Source organism: Indicator indicator, chromosome 14 (genome assembly GCF_027791375.1).
Source record: "Indicator indicator isolate 239-I01 chromosome 14, UM_Iind_1.1, whole genome shotgun sequence".
Taxonomy (NCBI): Eukaryota; Metazoa; Chordata; class Aves; order Piciformes; family Indicatoridae; genus Indicator; species Indicator indicator.
The window spans coordinates 5,153,298-5,175,299 of NC_072023.1; the positions used below are offsets into that span (position 1 = coordinate 5,153,298).

The following is a 22,002-nucleotide window of genomic DNA, read 5'->3' on the forward strand; positions in this document are numbered from 1 at the left end:
TTGCAGCCATATATTTTGAAACCCCCTTAGGCTAGTGAACTGACAAAGAAGTTCTTGCTATCAAGGTGGAGGTGTACATCACTAGTACAGTCTTTCATAGTGCTTGTGTGACTCAGACAGGAAGAGGCTCTCACATTTATTGGGGACTAACTTGTGTATTAGGTAATTTGGGGAGGCGGAAAGCAGTGAAGACCTGAAATATTAAGATGTAAAAGAAAGGTTGTCAGAAGTACTAATTACGCTCTTTTTTTTTCTTCCCCCTCTTACAGACCTTCAAGTGCTGACCTACTTGGTCTATTAAGTTATTATAAACTTTTGCTGCTCTGCGAACATATAAAGATGTCTCGCAGCCCTGATGCTAAGGAAGACCCTGTGGAATGCCCCCTCTGCATGGAGCCTCTGGAAATTGATGACATCAACTTCTTCCCTTGCACCTGTGGCTACCAAATCTGTCGTTTCTGTTGGCATCGTATCCGCACTGATGAAAATGGACTTTGTCCTGCTTGCAGAAAGGTAAATATCCTGGAACAGCAGCTGGTCTTGCACATGCCACAAGGCTTTTGCTTTGTGTTGGTGCCAAAGGCATCCTTCCCTTCAGGGACACATTCGTCTAGTCATGGCCTAGATCAAGGGTGAGGTGTTGGATTTTTCAGATGCTGTCTGCGTATGTGTCGAAGCTGTTGTACAGTGGCTAGTCTTGGTTTGGTGCTTTCAGAATTGGATTAATAGGGCAAGCTGTGGATCAGAACCAAGGCATGCTTGTGCTGGGAGAACTGCCAAGCAAAAGAATAAAAATCCTTTGAGTTGGGGTGTTCATGCATTGACAGCCTTTTCAGGAAGGACAGTGAGGATTCCAGCATCAGGCATTTGCTGGAGACCAAGGTTCAGCTAAATTAACAGAGCTGAGGCAAACTTACAAAGCACCTGCTTGTTTCATATGTGGCACTGGAGCTCTTAATCCATATTTTTGACAGTAAACATGTAAAACCCTTGGAAAATATATCCAAAGGTGTAAAATTTCAAAGCATTTCAAAACCTAGGCTAAGTCTGTTTGTCCAGTACTCAGATCTTGTTGCCAAATGCTTAAAGGTAGCACTTAGAGAGTCACACTTTTTCCCTGTCTCTTAATTGATGTCTGGCTGATAGTTTGGTTGGCCACAACTACAAACTGCAGCTTCACTAAGTTGCCTGCTTTTTCCTTTGAATTATTTTCCTTCTCCTTTTAGCGTTGCTTAACCTGGTTAGTGCCTTATCTTCAGTGTTTAATAAAATTATTTCTCAATATCTTCTCTTTAATTACTTCCCTTGATTGTTAATTTCTTGCCTGGCCTTCCTCTTTCTGTGATCGCAGCTACTTATGTCCCCTCCTTCTCCTGCTACTTAATCGAGATCCTATCCTCAGTTTGTGCTTTCCTTGGCTTCCTGTCTCATATTACATCCCCCTTCTGAGACCCCAAGTCATCTTACTTGGTCTCACTATCTTTATTCACTGCCACAGCTTTCTATAAGCACTTCCAGTCATTTTCCTGCTGCTCTTTTGGGCTTTGGCTATGTTAGAGCTATTACTGCTAACTTGTGTTTGGAGGTCTCTCTAAGCCTGAAGGCTATCTCACAGCAATTTGTTTGTTAACAAATTGTGCAAATTTGCTGCAATATTTGAGCTGGAAGTCCTACCAGGAGGACCCACCTGTCATCAGCCAGATCAGTCTCCATTATCTGGTACCTGTTGTAGATGACACATAGCAATTTTCATAGTACAAGCAAATTTTCTCCTCTGCTGGTACAATGACATTTCTGGAATTTCCTTGTATTAATCACTTCGTTTACCTGGATTTATCACAATACTTCTTCCCACCAACTGTTTGACTCTTCTTTGCCTGTTGATTACTGGAAGTGTGTGAAACATCTGAAAAATTGCAGAAGCAACATTTATTCTTCACTGCTTCTGGGCATCTGCTTTATTTGAAATATGGATACTACCACAGCTGAACTTCTTAATGTGGAATAATCTGGTGTATGGTTGAATGTGAAGATATTTTGCTGAATTGGATACAATTTGCTCAGAAAAAGTTTTGGGAAGAAAGCTGGAATGGATGCTACAGTTGGAATGAAGCACACTGACTGACCCAGGAGAGGAGCATTCACACTTTTTCACAATGGTCAAGGATTACATTCTTGATACTTCTGCCTCCGTGGACTGCAAGATGTCCTTGAGTAGAGTTGCAGCTATATCATTGGAGATTGCATGGAGGAGGCTGAGGAGTACTCTCCTGTCATGGCATAGACAAAGACATTGTGGCATAGAGACCCTATTAGGATCTTGGAAATGTATCATTTCAAGCTACACAGTTGATGGCACCATCAAATAAGTTTGAAGAAGCCACCTTTTGAAGTGTGCTGGTCCTTCTGAACCAGGTATGTGTTTGTGTGCAGTGTGTCTAAAAGAGTATGTAGTAAAGTTTTGGGGGGAAAAGATGTAAGCAGTGTTCAAATTCATATCCACTACGGTGTGTACTGGTTGTGACCACTTAAAATGCTGAAGTGCAGAAAGTGGCAGAGCAACAAAATTTTTACGAGGAAGTTTATCGCTGGTGCTATGTTTTCAACAAGTACCTTGTTTATAATGTGTATAGCAAGTGCAGTATACTTAGTGCTAAATGGCCTGTGAATAACCACACTTAAAGCAAGGCTGAGTATGTTATGTGCAATTACCTAGTAGAAAGCTGCTTTTTGTGTCAATGATACTGAATGCATTGAGAGTTCTCCAATAGGTTTGACCACTAGGCTGTGGAGAGTGACGGTAAAGAAATTCCCCTGTCTAGAGATTTTGGTTGAAATGATTGGGGGAGATTTTGGATAAGAGTGGTAAAATAATTTGTCTATAGTGGCATTTTTGCTGTTAGTTTAATAGATCTTAAATGTGCATTGCATAAATACTATTATTTTCCCAAGCTTCACTAATCAAACTGAAAAGATGTTAGCTTACCCTTTCTTCCCTACCAAGGAAAAAGTATTTCTAGGTGTTTCAACTGTTATGTAGCTTAATGTTTGTATGTACAGGGTATGTTCATGTGGTTGCAGTCAATTGAGTTAGTATAATGTTCTCCTGTTAGTAATAGTAGTAGATAAGCATTTGCTTTGTTTTGATTTATGAAAGTAAAGTGCTAGTATGAATTTATCTTGAATACTGGTTGGAAACTAGTACTTGGTAGCCTAAATACAAGCTTTCTAAACTTCCTTTGACTCTTCTGAAGTAGACTCCAAAATTGTTTCTGTTTAATTCATTAGCTACAAAAAGTACTTGCTTAAAAAGAATCGACCTGCTTTGAGTTCCTGATGCCCTTCAGAACTGTAGGTGTAGTCAGTTGTAAGATGCTAAGCAGGCCCTCCTGTTTTTTTTTTTTTTTTCCAGTCAATTGTTTTTTTAACTGAGTGAAATAGCTGCTAACTAGTCAAATTAGAATGAAAACAAGCTGTCCTGGAAAGACAGCCAAAAGCTGGTTTACGGGTCATACTCGCTAGTTCTAGTTATTAAGCCAGTGATTTTTGTCTCTGCAGCAATTTGCTTTAAAGTCCAGCAGCCTAGGTACTGTTTGCCATATGAATAATATGCACCACTTCAGTGGCTTGTGTGTTGCTTTAATAGAGCACAGCACTGTCAGACCTTAAGGTCAGTCGTTGCAGTTGTCAAATTCAAAGATAAAAACCCCTCCTTCACACCTTAACCGCTGTTCTTGTGATATGGCTTTGCCTCCTTCTTCAGTTTCTTGACTTTTATGTTTTATTCCTTCTAGCACCTTGTGTTAGAAACGAAGGGAAATAGTAAAGTGCTGTATTTATGCCCAAGAAATGAACCTGTTTAAAGCATAATTTTGACCATGTTTCTTTTGGTTCTATTTCTGTATAAAAGGAACACTTGATCTGATGCAGTTTCCAAATTATCAGATGTTTCCTTGGGTCTTTTTAATCCCACAGCTGAGTAGTTTGGTGCAATAATTGGTACTTGTAAATATATAGGAAATTGTTTATTCTTGGTAAGTGGTATGATGTGTATTGTGCATAAACCTTATTGACCTGACCTGTATTTCTCATTTCAGAACCTACTCGGTAGCAAGGCAACAACTGAGAAGTGTTGGTACAGCCATTGAGTGGAAGAGAAGTGACCCATCTGGGAATGACAAAAGCAAAGTGCCTGAGAAATCCCAGCTCAGCTTTCAATGCTTGGGAAACTGTAGGGGGAAAAAGTCTGAAAGAAAACAAAACTTAAATGACGAGATGAGCTTAGTCAGGAAGACTGAGAATTCATCAAGGGCCATCTCTGGTTAAAGAAACGAGACAACAGAAGAGACATTGGAACTTTTGGTGAAGTTCTTGTAGGAATAAGAGCAACTTGTAGTTAGCGTAAAGAAAATCTGGTAATTTTCTGTGTTGGCACATCTTGGTCAGTGGCTTCCATGGTTTTTGCTGAAGAAGATTTGTGTAACTTAAGTGGAAGGTGTCAGCTAAACTTAGTGAATTGGTGGTGTTGCCATGCCTTCATGTCTTGCATCTGAAAATAGGTAAATGCTGATAACACTTGGTGTAACTACTTTGCTTGGATCTCAAGTCCTCTACCAGCTAAGGAATTGGTGATAGCCGGTTAAACAAATACCTTATGCTTCTTGTCATTATAATAGTAATGATAATTTAGAAATTGTTGATTTCAGTAGCATTGCCACTTCAGCTGTTGCAAGACCTGAGAGCTGCTGGTAATTGTCATCCTATCCCTACTCCTATTATGCAGGGTTGGACAGAGACTAAACAGGTGAAGTGGTACTTGGAGACACACCAGCAGTCAATCCACCTTGTTTGTCTTTCAGACCTGTGTTACACCACCCTTCCGTGCATGCATTCTGTCAGCAGATGAGCTATCATCTGAGTTCATGAACTTCAGCCCTGTGGGAAGCAATCACTGTGAAGACTAAATAATTAATTTTTCTATTTGTAGGCTTGTTTTATGGCCTTATATGAAAGGAACAGCATTTCTAATGCTATTTTTAATTTAGAATTAGCTTCTGAAATTTTGTGCAGTGCTTTTTGCCTTTCTCTTTCCTTAAATACATGATCTCTCTTACCTGTCATCATGTCACACATTATATATAGATAGGAAAATCATCTACCATTTCTTAGGATTGGGTTTCTGGTTTATTCTTGGGATTCAAGAAATGCATGCAGATTCACTTACAGGTCCTGCAAGTTAGGGTATCTAACTACCCATATTCTTCAGGAGCCTTAAACATGTTTTGAGAGTGATAATCATGCATAGTAAAATTTCTTGTGGAGTACAGCACAACAGTATCTAGTGAGAACTTCTGATTTTCTTGATCACACAGTTCTTATTCATGGTCGCAAATCAACTGCTGCCACTACTGTATGATTGAAATCCTTACTCAGCCTTGTGCTTCATATTGAGAAGACATTTCTCTTCCCTGATGCTGCTGCTGCTGTTCAGTTTCATGCCTCCCAGCAGTTCTTACGCTGTCCCTTACAAATATAAACTGGTAGTTTTACTGTGGGCAAGAGTTCTGCTCAGGGTTATGCTTGAGCTACCCTGTCTCCTGACTAACTTTCAGGACCTCCAGTAGCAAGTAGCTGTACAGAGAAGGAAGATACTGTCTGACTTGCTTCTCATTTGAGAATAGGCTCTGAATGTAGCTATACTTGGCAAGAAAGAAGCTGATGAACTTTGGTACCATTTGCTGTAGTTTTCTTGGTCCTTCTGGAGCCTTCCTAGTCCTGTTGAGAACCATGAATGCATTTTTTGTGCAGTACCAAAGCACAGCGTACTTCCAAGCCTTGCCTTGTGTAGTATGCAATGTAGAGAAGGAATTCATCTGTGAAAGGATGGATTGTTGGTGTGGTATCACATCAGTTGATATAGGGCAAGCCATTTTATTTTTTGGAACTGTATCTGTTTTCTTCCCATTCCTACCTGAACTCAGCTGTGATAACTGAATTCAACTTTCCTTTTGAGAAGTTTGTTTCTTCTCCAAACCCAAATAATATCTATTCTTTATTCTATATGATTATCACAGACTTAGAGAAGCTTTTTAAATAAGCAAAATGCCTTGCAGAATTATTCTGCATCTCTGAAGTCCTCATGTACCTGTGTTAAAACCCAAGATAAACATTGTGAAATCAATATCAGGTACTTAGTGTTACTTGTGAATAATCTAACTTTTAAGGTCCTTATTGTGTTTTCATGTTGAGGACTTTCTTGTCTACCTTTGGCTACTGCTAAAGTATCTTAAAAGTTTGAGTTCCTCTGTGATACTAAGTACATGTTCCAGAGGACTTGGTGTTTAACCATGAGATGCCATCTGGTGAAGTCAACTGCAACATATTTTCAGAAGATGTCTCAAGTATAGCATAATGATGCTAAACTTACTGATGCTCAACTAAATGCTGTTAAACTAAACATAATGATGCTAAACTCTTTAAACTGTAAAATGGGATCTTGTTTTGTTTGAGGATGTACTCAGAAGGTTATCTTAGTGGCTCTTTCAGTAGTATCATAAAAGTATAAGGAATATGTGCTTTAAACCTTATTTTCCTTTGCTGCTTTAAGTTTTTCTCAGGTCATTTGGTCATGAAAACTGGTTTTGTATTCTGCTAGTCAGGAAAAGTTAAATTGATTTTTGTTGGAGTTGTACACTGAAAGCTTTTGTTATGATAATACAAGCTAAGAACTTGGTTCAACATATTGGTGAGCTTAACTTCTTTTAAATGCACATCTATATGCTTCTCATTTTTTACTTCATTTCTATGTTTAAAAGCACTTCTTTTCGTTTGAGAGATATTTTTGTGTACTTGCTTCTGTGCTTAGCATTGCTTTGTATAAAAGGTGTGAAATCTGATTGACTAGTCTGAGAAAACTGGGACAGGTAAGGAATATGGAACTGCTTTGAGGAGTTATCTGGGGCAGAGGACAGCACAGTGTAGTCTGCAAGACCAGGCTAAAATAGTGCCTTTATAGCAATGCTCTGCATGAATAGAGCAATATTCCTAGCGAACTCCTGGGACACATGTACTTCTGCTAGATACTTGTGAGATCAAAATCTCTACAGTATAATGTCTGTTTGAGCAGTTTTCTGTACATGATAATATTTAAGTTAAAACTGCACTTTTATCCAGAGAAGACAAAGCCCAAGTTTCTGCCTGGTACATAAGCATGGCAAGAACACTATCAAATCAGTGTGAAACTATGGAAATCTCTCTCTTCACTGGGAGAAGTTAACCATGTAAATATTGAGCTGTGTCGTGGTGTTACTGTCTTCAGCTTGGTGGGCCACTGAAATTACGTTTGTATTTTGATTTCTTATTTTGTGGTCTTCACTTTGTTACACCTAAATATCCAAATCTTCATTGGAAAACTAGATATAAAGTGAATATGCAGGACATGCTTTTTCACCCTGCTTACTCAGTTACGTAAGTGAAATCTTCACGGGATGCATTCACATGGCTGTCATGTTGCAGCTACTTGTAGTGCTTCCTAACTGACTAGGCAGTTGTGTTAGAATTACCCCAAAGTCAGTATTGTCTATAAACAGGAGAATTTAATGAAAATGTGCAAGATACTCACCTTTCCCAAGTAAGCCTCTTCTGTAATGTGGCTGGCCACAACAATCAGAACAATGTAAGAGAAGAAAGAAATGTGTGTTAAAACATTGGGAGTAATGATTTGAAACCGTGGGGTTTCTTGCATGAGTTGTTTTTAATGATGTTTATTCTGTTTAGCCATATCCAGAAGACCCAGCAGTGTACAAGCCACTCTCCCAGGAAGAGCTGCAAAGGATAAAAAATGAAAAGAAACAGAAACAAAATGAGAGGAAACAGAAAATATCAGAGAACCGCAAACATTTGGCCAGCGTACGGGTTGTACAGAAGAACCTTGTCTTCGTGGTAGGGCTCTCTCAGCGCCTAGCAGATCCAGAGGTGAGCAGTTCACACTGGCAGATCCTGCTCTTACCTTGCTGCCAAGGAAACATTGGAAAATACCCTTGTGTGTCTGTCAAGGAACCATTGGAATACACTTGTGCCCACCCTTTCTGTCTAGGTACAAAATGAAGCAGCATTGAAAAGCTTCACTGCTGCTGAGGAACCTCCTTAAAGGAACCTACTCAGCTTCCTCCTCCAAAATAACCTCAATAAGTGTTTATATCTTTGCTTTTGGGTGTACGGATGCTCTCTCTTTTGTTGTTCAGGAAATTGTTCTTTGTGTTTGTTTAAAAATGGCTTCATCTCCTTAGCTAAAAATAAGCTTCAGGCTTTTTTTAGGTCCTGGTTTTCTTAGTTCTGAATCTGATAGCACTCTAAAGCTGTGTCATACACTCCCAGTTCTAAAATGGAAGCTTCGTTGAGCGAATACCTGTAGGGACAGAAGAAAGAAGTCAACACTTTGAAGCGTAACTAGGAAGGAGCATAAGGGTATCTATTGATGAGGGAAATAAACTAGTAAACAGAAGACCCAAGAAAGAGTTGGGCTGCTACTCTGCATCATGAAAAAGAAATTGTGTTTAAAACATTTTACTTGCATCTCTCAACAGTCAGCTGCAAGGGACTAATAGAATTAGTACTAATGAGTAGAAGTACCTTGAATTGGAATATGGAGGGAACAAACTACAGATTAAGATGGATGTCTTTGTAATTACTGTGCCAAGTTAAATTCACCTCATCAGGCTAAGCTGTTTGGAGAAAACTCATAGAAGTGGCTGTTGTTGAGGATTCAGGAAAAGACTGGGGAAGAACAACAGTAAAAAGCTGCTTTCAGTGGAGGTTAAAAAAAGAAAATATGAAGGGAAGAGAAGAATCAAAATTTAACTGATCTGGAATATAATACTTTAGTTTCTACAAGAGTATAGGAACAAATGTTTGCAAGCAGCTCTCAGCACTGACTTGATGCTATTTATTACAAAAAACTTAATTTCTTTGACCAGATAGAGGATTTGTGAGTAAGAGAAATATTATACATGCAGTTAATTATTTTCTTAAACTCAGATAATTCCACACAATACTTGAAGTAAGTAGAGGTGAGTTGATTGGGGGTGGGACATATGTACTAGGTTTGGTGGGAGCAATATGCTCATTGACATACCAGAAGATAATGTGTACATACTGAATATTGCTTATAGCACCCAGATGACTTAATTTTCAAGAAACCTAGCCTGAAAGAGAGAGAGGGGCTTAAAACCCCAAAATATTCAATATATTTAAGTTTTTCACTGAAGCAAAAAACTTCTGGACAAAGATGATTTGGAAGGGAAAATTGGCTGCTGGTTGCTGTTTCTGGAAATAGATCTGTGGCTCATAATGGAGTACAGGTGGATCAACTTCTGTTGACATGCTCTTATGAAATTTGTGAAGGCCAAGCTGCAAGGTACTTGAAGAAACTCTTCTCCTTTACTCAGGATTGTCAGTCTCTTCTGGAATGATGCCAAGAGTGTGTGTAGGATGTTTCAGGAGAGGTGTAGGTAAAGTGAAGAGCAGTCAGAAGAGACCAGTGAATGACTGGTTGTTTGTACAGTGTGCCCTGTAGTTCTACAGAGTGTTCCAAATGTGATTAATGCTGTTAAATCCTGAAGAATTGGTGTTCCCTTGAGAAAGGAAAAGAGGTGTTTAGATCAAGAAGTTCTTGGACAGTACAATTTAACTGTACTATCCAGTGATCAGAAGCTGAAGAAACAAATCTTCCTTTTTAACTTCTCAGGTTATTGACTAGAACTACAAATAACCTTAGCTTATCTAGCTTCAGTCTAAGTAGTCAGTACTTGTGCACCTCCTTCTGTTATGGGGGGAGAAAAAGAAAGGCTTTTGGTACCAAATGTGTCAAATATTGCCACTTCCATTGGCACACAGGTAACTGTTATTTAACAGTTGCTTAATATGCTAGAGATACTCCTGCTTTACAGAGGATCCCTAAATAGTGTGTTGTTACTAAATGATGCAGGGAAGGGCAAGACAGGAGCATTTTTCTTCAGGGGTATGGAACTCATTCATTTCAGGATGATGTTGATTTTGAAATGCTTGTATTTTTCTTGCCCCTGGGAAGTGTCACACAGTCTTCTTGTACTTAGTCTGGTCCCCTAAAAATCTGAAGCTATCTTGAGCTAATTGCTTTACTCTCTTTCTCTTTGGAGGGGGCAGGTGAGTCAAGATTCAATGATTTGTTCCTAGCAATTACTATATCTGAATGCAAGTTCAAGATGGTTATTTTAAAACTAGAATGAATGTGTCTTTTTTTTTTTCTTCCAATTTATAAAACAGATGCATCCCATTCAGCATGAAATGCTTCTGTATGTATCTTGCCAGGGTGGGGCTTGTGTAATCTGACTGTTGAAAGAAATATTAAAAAATACAGCATAAAATATGGAATGTTTCTCACTGGAGTTCTTTACTGCAGTGGCAATGTACTCTGTGTTGGAAGTAACTGTTTTATGCTGGAAAAGAAATCTTCCTCTACATGTTGTCCTCTTTGTAGAAGAGAACTGTTTTCTGTTGATTAAAGGCTGTAGTTGCACAGTTACATGAAAGAAGACACAGCCCTGTATGAATTAACTTTCCAGTCTAACACTTGAACTTTATTTTCTCACAGGTTTTGAAACGACCAGAATATTTTGGGAAGTTTGGTAAAATACATAAAGTTGTCATTAATAACAGCACATCATATGCAGGCTCACAGGTAAGTCAGAGCCCCTTTTTTACTCCTTTAGGGAAAAAAAAAGTGTGCAGAATTAATTTGGGGCTCCTTGTTTCTTCTATTAAGGAATAGATTAAAGAAGTAAACCAGGAAAAAAAAAAGGATACAGCCTTGCAAATTACTGTTCTTACTGAGACATTGTCCAGCCAGACTCTCAAAGTTGGAGGCAGGATACAAAGTAGAAAGCTACAAGGGCTATGAGGATGATCAAGGAACTGGAACATCTGTCTTAGGAGGAAAGACTGTGAGAGACCTGGGGCTGTTTAGTCTGAAAAAGAGAAGACAGAGAGAGATCTTGCTGACGTTTATACATATTTATGGGTGGGTGTCAAGAAGAAGGTGCCAGTCTCTTTTCAGTCCTGTGAGAGGAAAAGGGACAAGAGACACAAACTGCAACCCAGGAAGTTCTACCTCACCATGAGGAAAAACCTCTTTCTTGTGAGGATGCCAGAGCACTGGAACAGGCTGCCCAGAGAGGATGTGGAGCCTCCTTCTTTTAGAGACTTTTGAGACCCATCTGGATGCATTCCTGCATGACCTGCTCTTGGTGATCCTGCTTTGGCAGAGGGCTTGGATTCAATGATCTCTGATTTTTCTTCCAACCCTTAGCATTCTATGATTCTAAAAACTGGGAGAGAGGATGAGAACCTCCAGGGAAGCAGACACATGTCATTTATTCACTAATGTGCTTTTCAGGGATAAAATACCTCTTAAGTATTTTTAGGAATTTCAAGCAACCTTTTTGATGCATTTCTTCTTTCCTCTGTGCTTTATGCATCACATCTAAATTCTCATTAATTCTGCTGCTTTTGTCAGGTGTTTTTGTTAATGTTGATGAAGTGAGCTGCTCAAAGAGCAACTTAATGTTCAGATCTGTCTAGGAGGAGCTAAAAAAACATGTGCTATGTTTCCTTTCTAGGGTCCAAGTGCCAGTGCGTATGTAACCTACATTCGGTCAGAAGATGCTCTCAGAGCCATACAGTGTGTCAATAACGTGGTGGTAGATGGCAGAACACTTAAGGTGTGGTAATATTTTTTCACTTGCTTATGTATGTATCCATGGACATGAATACCTGTGCATAATACCACATTTCATTTGTATGGATATACTTCTGGTGATGAACAAAAACGTCCATTTTGTTGACTACTGGGTTTTGACCTATTTTCTTAGCCTTAATCATAACTCTAGGGCTTCCAACACAAGAAGGACATGGATGTGCTGGAGTGGGTCCAGAGGAGGGTCACAAAGACCATCAGGGGGCTGGAGTACCTCTTCAGTGAAGACAGGCTGTTTAGCATGGAGAAGAGAAGGCTCCAGGGAGACCTTATAGCTGCATTTCAGTATCAAGAGGACCTGGCAGGAAGGCTGCAGAGGGACTGTTTAGAAGGGCTTGTAGTGATAGGACAAGGGGTAACAAACTTGAGGAGGGTAGATTTAGGTTGGATATTAGGAGGAAGCTCTTTACAATGAGAGTAGTGAAATACTGGAACAAGTTGCCCAGGGATGTGGTTGAACCCCCATCCCTGGAGGCATTCAAGGTGAGACTTGATGTGGTCCTGGGCAGCCTGATCTAGTCAGATGTCCTTGCTCATAGTCTGCAGGGGGTTGGAGAAGATGACCTTTGAGAGTCCCTTTCGATCCTGATGCAATCTGTAAATGGAAGTTTAGTGAGCTTCCAGCAGGTAGTGCTTTAACGAGTCAGGAGGTAACTTCATAAAAATTAGGGAGAAAGCAAGAGATACCACGTTCCACTTCCTAGAGTGGCTTTTTTGCTGTATATCTGTATAGTACAGTGTGAAAATCTGATGATTTGCTTTTACAGAGCATTTCTGTAGTCTAAACACCACACCTCCTAAAAGGTCCTTGAGAAATCCAAGTTTTTTCCTTTTGGTATCTCTGTATATAGGTATTGAAGCTGACTTGGCCAAATTGGTGATTATACAAAATCACTTGGTTAATATTAATTTCCTGAGGGACCATCCAGAGGGACCTTGACAGGCTGGAGAGGTGGGCACAAGCCAACTTCATAAGGTTCAACAAGACCAAGTGCAAGGTCCTGCATCTGGGTCAAGGCAATCCCAAGCACAAATCCAGGCTGGGCAGTGACTGGCTAGAAAGCAGCCCTGAGGAGAGGGACTTAGGGGTGCTGGTGGACAAGAAGCTCAACATGAGCTGTCAATGTGCACTTGCAGCCCAGAAAGCCAACCAGAGCCTGGGCTGCATCAAGAGAAGTGTGGCCAGCAGGGCAAGGGAGGTGATCCTCCCCCTCTACTCAGCTCTGGTGAGACCCCACCTGGAGTACTGCGTCCAGTTCTGGAGCCCCTATTACAAGAGGGATATGGACATGCTGGGAGGTGTCCAGAGAAGGGCCACCAGGATGATCAGAGGGCTGGAGCACCTCTCCTATGAGGAGAGACTGAAAGAGTTGGGGCAGTTCAGTCTGGAGAAGAGAAGGCTCCAAGGTGACCTTCTTGTGGCCTTCCAGTATCTGAAGGGGGCTCCAAGAAAGCTGGGGAGGGACTTTTTAGGCTATCAGGTAGTTGCAGGACTGGGGGGAATGGAATAAAGCTGGAAGTGGGGAGATTCAGGCTGGGTATGAGGAAGAAGTTCTTCCCCATGAGAGTGGTGAGAGCCTGGAATGGGTTGTCCAGGGAGGTGGTTGAGGCTCCATCCCTGGAGGTGTTTAAGGCCAGGCTGGATGAGGCTCTGGCCAGCCTGCTGTAGTGTGAGGTGTCCCTGCCCATGGCAGGGGGGTTGGAACTGGATGATCCTTGTGGTCCCTTCCAACCCTGACTGATTCTATGATTCCTGACCCTGCTACAAAACATGGCCTGGTTTCACACAATACAAACTCAATGACTACTTTTTGGGTTTCTTGTGATTATGAATGCAAATATTTACTATGGTTCCTACTTTGGTCTTTATTTAAAAATGTATTGGTCTTTATTTAAAAATATTTTTGGATGAAAATATAAATAGATCCTAATTATGTAATTCTCATGTATATAGATTTCTTACAGATGGCCTTTCTAGTCCATCTGCATTAAAAAAAAAGCATCATGATTGAACTCCAAATCTTGAGAAGGAGTTTTCTTTTTTCTTATACTGCTAAAGGCTTTCTTAACCTCCAGTACTTAAGTAATGATATTTTTTTCCCTCTTCAGGCATCATTAGGTACAACAAAATATTGCAGTTATTTTCTAAAAAATATGCAGTGTCCAAAGCCAGACTGCATGTATCTACATGAGCTGGGGGATGAAGCAGCCAGTTTTACAAAAGAAGAAATGCAGGTAAGTTTAATGAATGGGAAACAGGTGAAATGTGACCTGTATGTACTTTGTAGTCTCATGCAAAAATGCATGCTGGCTAATACATCCACATGAGTTCTAGGCAAGCTTTACATTGAGATCTTGACTTTGCTGAGGTGGAGAAGCACCGTTTTGAGTTTCGGTCAGAGGTGACCTTGTGAAGTTGTTAGAGCTCAATTACTAAGCTTTGGGATGTGCGTGCATACAAACGTTTATATATCAAAACTATTGGTTTTTTAACCTTTAAAGATGTATACTTAAACCAACATTCATTGATGGTGAGTTTCTCTCCTTAGGCGGGTAAGCACCAGGAATATGAACAGAAACTACTGCAAGAATTATACAAACTAAACCCCAACTTTCTCCAGTTATCTACGGGTACAGTTGACAAGAACAAGAACAAAGTAACAGCACTGCAGAGGTATGATGCATAAGTACTGATGCTGCACTGCTTGGCTGTGCTTGCCTTCTGGTTATTCCCAAAGAAATCTTTATTCCAATTGCACCCTTAAGTTGCCTTCTCCTTTCAGTGGCTGTTTCATGATAAACTCTGATATTGGTTTTCTCCACACAAAGATGTATGCACCATTTTGTTCTACTACAAAGTGAGTGTGAGTCTTATTTAGTTAAATAATGGGTTTCTGCTTTGTGCATTTGGATCACAAGTTCAGAGCTTGCTATTCTGATGCTGAAAGAAGACTGTTTTATATTGACCTAAACACATAACAGTTATTAAAGACCAGATGTCAGCTTTCTTGGTATGGTGTCATGAATGGAGTCTGTCATAACTGAGACACCATATAGTCTTGATATGTGTTTCTAATTGTGGTTTGGAATTTTTTGTTGTTGGGTTTTTACATCATTATTTGTAGAGCAGTTCTTACATTGTGTGTAAGGACCTTGGAACTCAAAAGTAAAATCAGTTTCTTTTATGTAAGAATTCACAAAATATGAATGGAAGATTTCTTGCTTTCATCTTTTAAACTGTTTTGGTTGGGTTTTTTCCATTATGTTGTAATTGCAGATACCACATATTACTACTTGTTAAAATAATACTCTGTTACAAAGTTCATGGAGTTAGAAAAAGATTTCTGTCCTTACAGTCATACAAAGAGAAATTAAAGCCTATGGTGATCAGTCCTTAAATGAGTTATCTACTCAAATGTCATATGTAAGATAAAGAAATAAAAACTATTAATTTCTTCCACTCCTTTTTGTAGTATTTTCATAATGAAATGGACAGGATGGAATGTAAAAGTTGGGTTGCATGTCTTATGTATCTACATGCTTTGTAATTAGGATGTGTCTTGTGTGCCTGTTTATCCACTACTGAATTTTTCAGGTGACTGCCACTGGCAGCATCACTGCACAGCACTTTAAGCAAGAAAGTGGCTCCTGCATCTGAAATATTGCCAGTGGAGCTTGGACAAGCAAAATATCATTCTGAGCACTGGTATCTCAGCTGATGTAATGGGATTATTTTCTTAAACTTCTGGAGGAAGTGTCACATGCTCTTTGACTGCCAAGTGGTCAAGACCTCTAGTTGGATGTTTCCTTAAGGACTGTGCCTTTTGTTATTTCTTGGGCACTGGTTCAGTATTGGATTGGAAGGTAGAGTGCAGTGAGTAAAGCAGACATACAACTTCCTGCATTTGGGTATTGGTTATCTTGTGTTCTAAGTCTGAGCTAATCTTAAGTTAAAACCTAATTCAATCCCAACAAAACAAACGATACCAGTGAGGAGAGAAGCTCTATCTGAAACTGCAGCAAACTTTTAGCTTTCAGAAAGCATTTCTGACTTTGAGCTTAACCAGTCTGTGATGGCAGTTAGGGAAAGAATGTTGTGTTCCTCTTAAAGGCAACAAGTGGTCTGGCGTTAAATTTCTCTTGTCAGTTGAACAGCAGCATCACAACACAGACTGTTCTTTGCTAACAGCTAGGCATCACCTTTGGGGTTTCAAAGTGAATTTCTTCCGCAGCTGAGATTTGGAAATGTTTTTGTTTTTTTTTTCTGCAAGTCTTGTCTCATCAGTACAAAGTGTAGCTTGTTATGCTGGTGGATGTATAGTGGTGTTCTTCACAGCTTGCTACTCAGTCGGGTTCTTGATTTTGTCTGATTCATTGATAGAATTAATATTTCTGGCAGTTGGTCAGAGCCTCCAGCAATTTCGTGGTTGTTCCTGTGTTTCTGGGGTGCAGGATTTCAGTTGCTCTCTGGAACTGAAGTTGAATTCTAAATAGGTGTTTAGTTATAAATACCCAGTGGTAGAAAACAGTTTCTTAAAATGTGCATCAATGCTTTCTCACAGTTGTGCTCTAATTTGTGCTGCTGAAAAAGCAGCTTCTTCCTTGCTGCTGAAGGCAATCATCTCTTGATTTGTCACTTGATAGTCATTGGTGACTGCATTCTCTTACAATTAGAGGTACATTCCACATTTAAAGCAGGTGTGAAGCCCTCCTCTCTGCTGACCTTTTTCCTGAGAACTGAAAGGAATGCTTTGTGATGTGAGAAGTGGAAAGACTTGCTGGTCTTTAGAGAGCAGTCCTTCAGAGTCATGAAGCTTTGAACTTAACCTCCACATGCACAAAAAACCCACCCCAAAACACGAACCAGTTTATCTGTCTTTACCTTTCTCCTTGGATGCAAAACTGGCTTTTAACTGATGTTTTAAAGTTAATTTGAGTACAGAGATGGCTTTGCACTTCAGCAGACATGATTTTTGGTATTTAAAGTAAGTCTGTTAATGGATTGAAAATCTCATTATATAAAGATTATAGGTTATTTTTGTAAGGTTGAAAATGGTGACTGACATTGAACTACTGCAGGTGACTTCATTCTTTGATGTTCAATATCAGCTCACTATCTCTGACTTACTTCCCATGTGTACAAAGGCAAGATGAGATCTGTACATCAGGGGTGCATATTATATGGGTGTATGAGAAAAGATAGGTAGAAAGAAGTAGAAAAGGAAATCTTACAATATCGAGATTGGAGAAGGTAGCTATTCCAATTTTATCTGATTAGGAGTAGGAAGCACTTGTGTTGCTATAAGCAACTATAAGAGGTTCCAGATTTTGCCTGGGGACTTAAATTGATCTAGAGATGTAGAGTAAATGGTGGACCATATAATAAAAACTTATTAATGAAGGGGGCCATCAGGAGGAATATATTTATTTATAAACTTTTTCTTTTTTTAAAAAAAAAGCTTATTCCTTATGCTGGCAGCACTTGAGCACTAAACCCAACATTCCTGATTGAAGCAAATTAAAAGCTAAAGTTAATATAACTGGAGAACATCCAAGGCAGATGCTTTGTAGTAAGATTGTAGGTTTTGCACATGGTGTTCAAAAAAAGATGGGATGTGGCACTTGGAGCCATGGTTTAGTTGTCAGGAGGTGTTAGGTATTAGGTAATACCAAAAAAGGACTTGATATCTGAGGTATTTTCCAACCTGGTTGATTCTGTGATAATATTCAGTTTAGGGATGATATTCTAGTTTGCTTCAATTTGCCTAAAATGTAACTATTATCAGCAAAAACTTGGGCTTTGAGTCTTCTCTTGAACTTCTTTCAGATCTAATGTGCACTGTGGAACAAAATTTAATGATAATTTTTTTAAAGGGGAGTAATTAGAACTAGAAATGAAGAGAGCAGTAACTTGAACAGTGTGCTGATCTGATTGATCTCATTGTCTGTCAGTAAAGCTGTGGACTCTTGGGTAGGTCTAAAACTTCATCTGTTGAGGCAAGGCTTGATAGGGCCTGGAATATGGGGTTTTTTTAATATGTAGTTTCATATTTTACAGAACTTACAGGATAAAGCACATAATTCTAAATTAGGTGTGTGTAGGTCTGGATACTTGAGACTCCTGATTTTGGTTTTGGATGGTTTGCTGTGCTGTTGGTTGCTTGGGGGTTTTTTGTGGCTTTTTCTTCTCTCCCCCAAATGGACAAGTTTGGACTTAGCTGCTCTGTCAGTGCCATCTATTCAGTGAACAAAACAGAATTCCCTTCAGTTTTTTCTTTCCCACTTTTTTTTTTTTTAAAGTTATCACCATTTAAAATCTGAGAAATAATATCCAGACAAATCTGTTCTTACAGATTGTCTGGCACAAGGATTCATGTCCCTTGTGCTTACAATTTTTAAAAATACATTCTTTGTAACTTGAATTTTTTCCCCCTTTTTTTTTTTTTTCTTCCCCTCCTCCTATTGCCTTTTTCAGACCCAACAGTAATAACAAAGATGCCTGGCCATCATTACAGAGTTTAAGTAAATCAGCCAATGGTTTAACAATGGAACACAGGAAAACACCTCCTGTATTAGAAAATGGTACAGACCCAGAGCACATCACTCCAGATGGTGCAGACTCAGATTTTGGGTAATTGTGCTGCCTTTCATACTTAAGATAGCTTCCTTTCTCTCTCAGATTGGTGTGGAGGGAATGATTCTCCAGTCTCTCTCTCTCTCTCTGGTTGGAGAGCTGGATTCAAATCTTAATCAGGTCACAAAAAGCTAGGCTTAACCTAGTCCATGTCAAAAAGACTGATTGGCAGATTGTGCAGGAGAGCCCTGACATGAAGTTAGTAAGTGATAGAGTGTTTACCCCTAAGGGCTGAGGGGAGATCAGTAACTGAGGGATCTGACAGCTTTTATAGCTGAGTAACTGAGGGATCTGACAGTTTTTATAGCTGTGTGGCCCCAGCCAGAGCTGAGCCCTTCACTTTTATACAGAAGCTTCCACAAAAGTCAATTGCTGGTTGTCATACATCAGGAGGCTTGTCACTTGGAAAAGCTTCAACAGAAGGAAGCTAAATGTTAGGGCTGATTACCTATCACCTCTTTACAATGGTGTGTGCCAGAAACACAAATGCAACAAGTAAGGGTTCCTAATTATCACTCTGTAATGGCAACAACAGGGCAGCAGATTCAGCTGGAGCTTCTTTGTGCAGAGGAAGTAATTCATCTGCTTGCTATAATTTTTTTTATTGCTAAACAGTTTTTCTCTTGGTGCCCTTGTTGCTTAGAACTGGTATCCTCTACTGTCATAAGCATCACTTGCAGTTCAAATAGCAGTTTGTGGTCATGCTGGTTTGGTTTTTATGATAATATTGGTTGGTCTCATTCAGAAGTTGAATGGGAAAGTAACAAGATAAACCCTAATATTTCAAAAAGCAATATTGTTGATTAGGTAGCTGATCCTCATTTTAAATCAGTATTGAACCAATACATTAATGTTGTGAGGTATTGTTTTGAATGGTAGCTTCTTATTAGCAGGCTCATTCGAGATGCACTATGGTTGCATCTCAGTAATCACATGCAACCTCCTTCTCTTTTCAGAAGATTCTACTAAATGTAGAAAATACTGTAGCCTAATAGATAATGAATAATCTTCATTCCTAGGCTGAAAGCCTATCTTACAATTAAAGGCTCCTTAGGCAAGCTGAAGTATAATAAACGCTTTCAGCACTTAGGTTGTCATTAAAAGTTTTCTTAGATGTAGCTTTTAAAATTGCAGCATTGTGACTTTGTTGGCAGCTTTGGAAAAACAATTTGGCTGGAATATCAGCTCTACCATCAGAATGATTGTGTAGTGAAGAGTCTACAGCAAACTTTTATGCTATAGGTGTTCAGAAACAACCCAAGGCAGTTTGTTTTAAATGGAAAAACTTCTGTTTGTGCTGTCTGGCCACTGAGTCAAAAGTACTTGTAAATCTTTACTGGAGTAATGCTTGTTTGGAAGTCTGTTCCTCTGATTTTTCTTCCATAGTCATAAATACTAGAGGTTCACTTATCTTTTTTTGGATACCTGCTCAGTGTTCTTTTGAACAAAAATACTTTTTATTGGCAGATTACTCTTGTGCATTTTCTTTAGAGTAGAGAAGAATTAATTCTGCTGGGTTTGACTCCAAGTGTTCTGGGATGGGGAATAAAAATATCGAGGAAAGCAATCAAGAATTTTTGGTCTTGATATGTGGTTCTGCAGTATTTAAACTCTGCAGCAGCAAGGGGTGTTTGAAAACAACACTGTAGCTAGAATCTGAAGTCTGCACCTAGTAGTAGTAACTACTCTCCATGTATTTGTCTTGTGCTAGCACATCATGTTTGTAATTTGGTTTGTCTCTCGTTCTGGCCTCTTAATGAAACTGAAATTCATGTTCTTGCTTCTGGTCCTTGTTTGTATAGGACCAAGTATTTCAGGGTGTGCAGCATAATGCTTGTGTGTCTTTGCAGAAATGAAAGTACCTTGAAGTTGTAAAGCGGAGATTTTAATCTGAACTTGGAGTAACATAATTTCATTAGTGTGGTATTCAGTGGAATTAGGACCTGTCAGAATCTTGAATCCTAAGATGTACCATTTCAGCCAAATCATGTTAATTCTCAGTGAACAGCTTTCTGAGGTGGTTTTCAGCTTCATCTTCTCTCTTACTCTCTTTGCTTAGCAGTTTTTTTAATGTTATGCCTTTTCCTGCTTTTCCTCTTCTGTCATCTCAAAACTCAGTTTTCTTATCTTGAAAGTGATTTCTGCTAGTTAAAGCTTGAAGACTGGTGGGAAGCTTAATTTACCACCAGGAGGTGGTAAAATTTAGGCTGCCCAGGAGGGTTGTGGAGTCTCCTTCTCTGGAGACTTTCCAAACCCACCTGGATGCATTGCTGTGCAGACTACCCTGGGTGATTCTGCTCTGGCAGGGGGGTTGGACCTGATGATCTCTTGAGGTCCCTTCCAACCTCTGATATACTGTGATAGTGAGTAAATCAATTTCATCTTTTATCTCTCCCTAGATTTTTTTTTTTTTTTTAGGACTTCTGTGGGAACTGGCCACTGAGGTGTTTGGAAAACAAATCTGTTCCCAAACTTTCCTCCTATAGTAGCATAGATGGAACTGACTACTACAGAATACTGCCATAGTACAAGAGTCCTGGTTTTGAGTGGCAGAGAGCTGCTATGAAGATGTTTAAAACTTTGCTTTTGTTCCTTAACAGGGCAATCAACAAGCAGAATGGACTGTGGTGGGAAGAAGTATTGCAGCATACGACAAGTGATCAGAATGCTTGTGATTACAAAAACAGTCTCATAAATAAATGGACCTTTTTCTTGCTTAATTCCTCCTAATTAATTTCGCTTTGTCTTTTATTTCAAAGCTTTTGTACCTCTATGAAAGTGAATGTTGATTTTATTTTTTTTTACATTAAATACTGGAGTGTCTCATTGTCTCTTTTCCCACTTTTGCAGCCCTATCGACAAACCTTCAGATTCCCTCAGTATAGGAAATGGTGACAGCTCCCAACAGGTAATACATGAAGATGAATGCTGTGAAAGTAAGAATTGAGTTTGAGGGCGTGGTGCCACTTGTAGTTGAAGCAAGTACTTCCTGAAGCCTTTCCTAATTTTCAAATTGGTTTTAAACAAGTTGATTTTTGTTTGACTCAGTACTGAACTACATATTACCTTACCTAATTGCTGCCAAAAGCTTTGAGGAGGATTTTTTTTATTTTAGCTGTATTAGTGAAGAATATTTGATATTTAAACACTTGTGACCTAATTGTTGCTCTTCCTCTCTTGCCTGTAGATAACAAACAGTGACACACCTTCACCACCGCCTGGTTTAACAAAACCCAATCCAGTCATACCCATCAGCTCATCTAATCACAGTGCGCGGTCTCCTTTTGAAGGGGCTGTAACAGAATCACAGTCACTCTTCTCTGACAACTTTCGACACCCTAACCCCATCCCTAGTGGGCTTCCTCCATTCCCCAGCTCTCCACAGACTTCAAATGACTGGCCCACAGCACCAGAACCACAGAGCCTCTTCACATCAGGTATGTACACAGGTGACAGGGATGGATTTTGCTTGCTTTTGCAATTTATATCCAGAACTGTGTAGAACCAGAAACTTGAGGACTTGCTCCAATCTGTTTTTGACTCCTTCACAAATTGTTCTAAACTGAATTAAGGAAAA

At 39.4% G+C, this 22,002-nt stretch overlaps 1 protein-coding gene across 8 annotated transcripts in view; it reads left to right on the top strand.

Annotated features, from left to right (window-relative positions):
* The first annotated feature begins 339 nt into the window (after positions 1–339).
* CNOT4 (CCR4-NOT transcription complex subunit 4) overlaps positions 340–22,002 on the top strand; it is a 43,679-nt gene continuing 22,016 nt past the window's right edge. For 2 of the 8 annotated variants that reach the window (XM_054386566.1, XM_054386571.1), the window contains exons 1-8: positions 340–513; positions 7,777–7,974; positions 10,631–10,717; positions 11,655–11,756; positions 13,901–14,026; positions 14,341–14,471; positions 21,273–21,333; positions 21,613–21,862. In XM_054386566.1, coding sequence (XP_054242541.1) covers positions 340–513; positions 7,777–7,974; positions 10,631–10,717; positions 11,655–11,756; positions 13,901–14,026; positions 14,341–14,471; positions 21,273–21,333; positions 21,613–21,862 — 1,129 coding nt within the window. The remainder of the gene's footprint in view (positions 514–7,776; positions 7,975–10,630; positions 10,718–11,654; positions 11,757–13,900; positions 14,027–14,340; positions 14,472–21,272; positions 21,334–21,612; positions 21,863–22,002) is intronic. The other 6 variants (XM_054386567.1, XM_054386573.1, XM_054386570.1 and 3 more) reach the window with 4 other exon arrangements.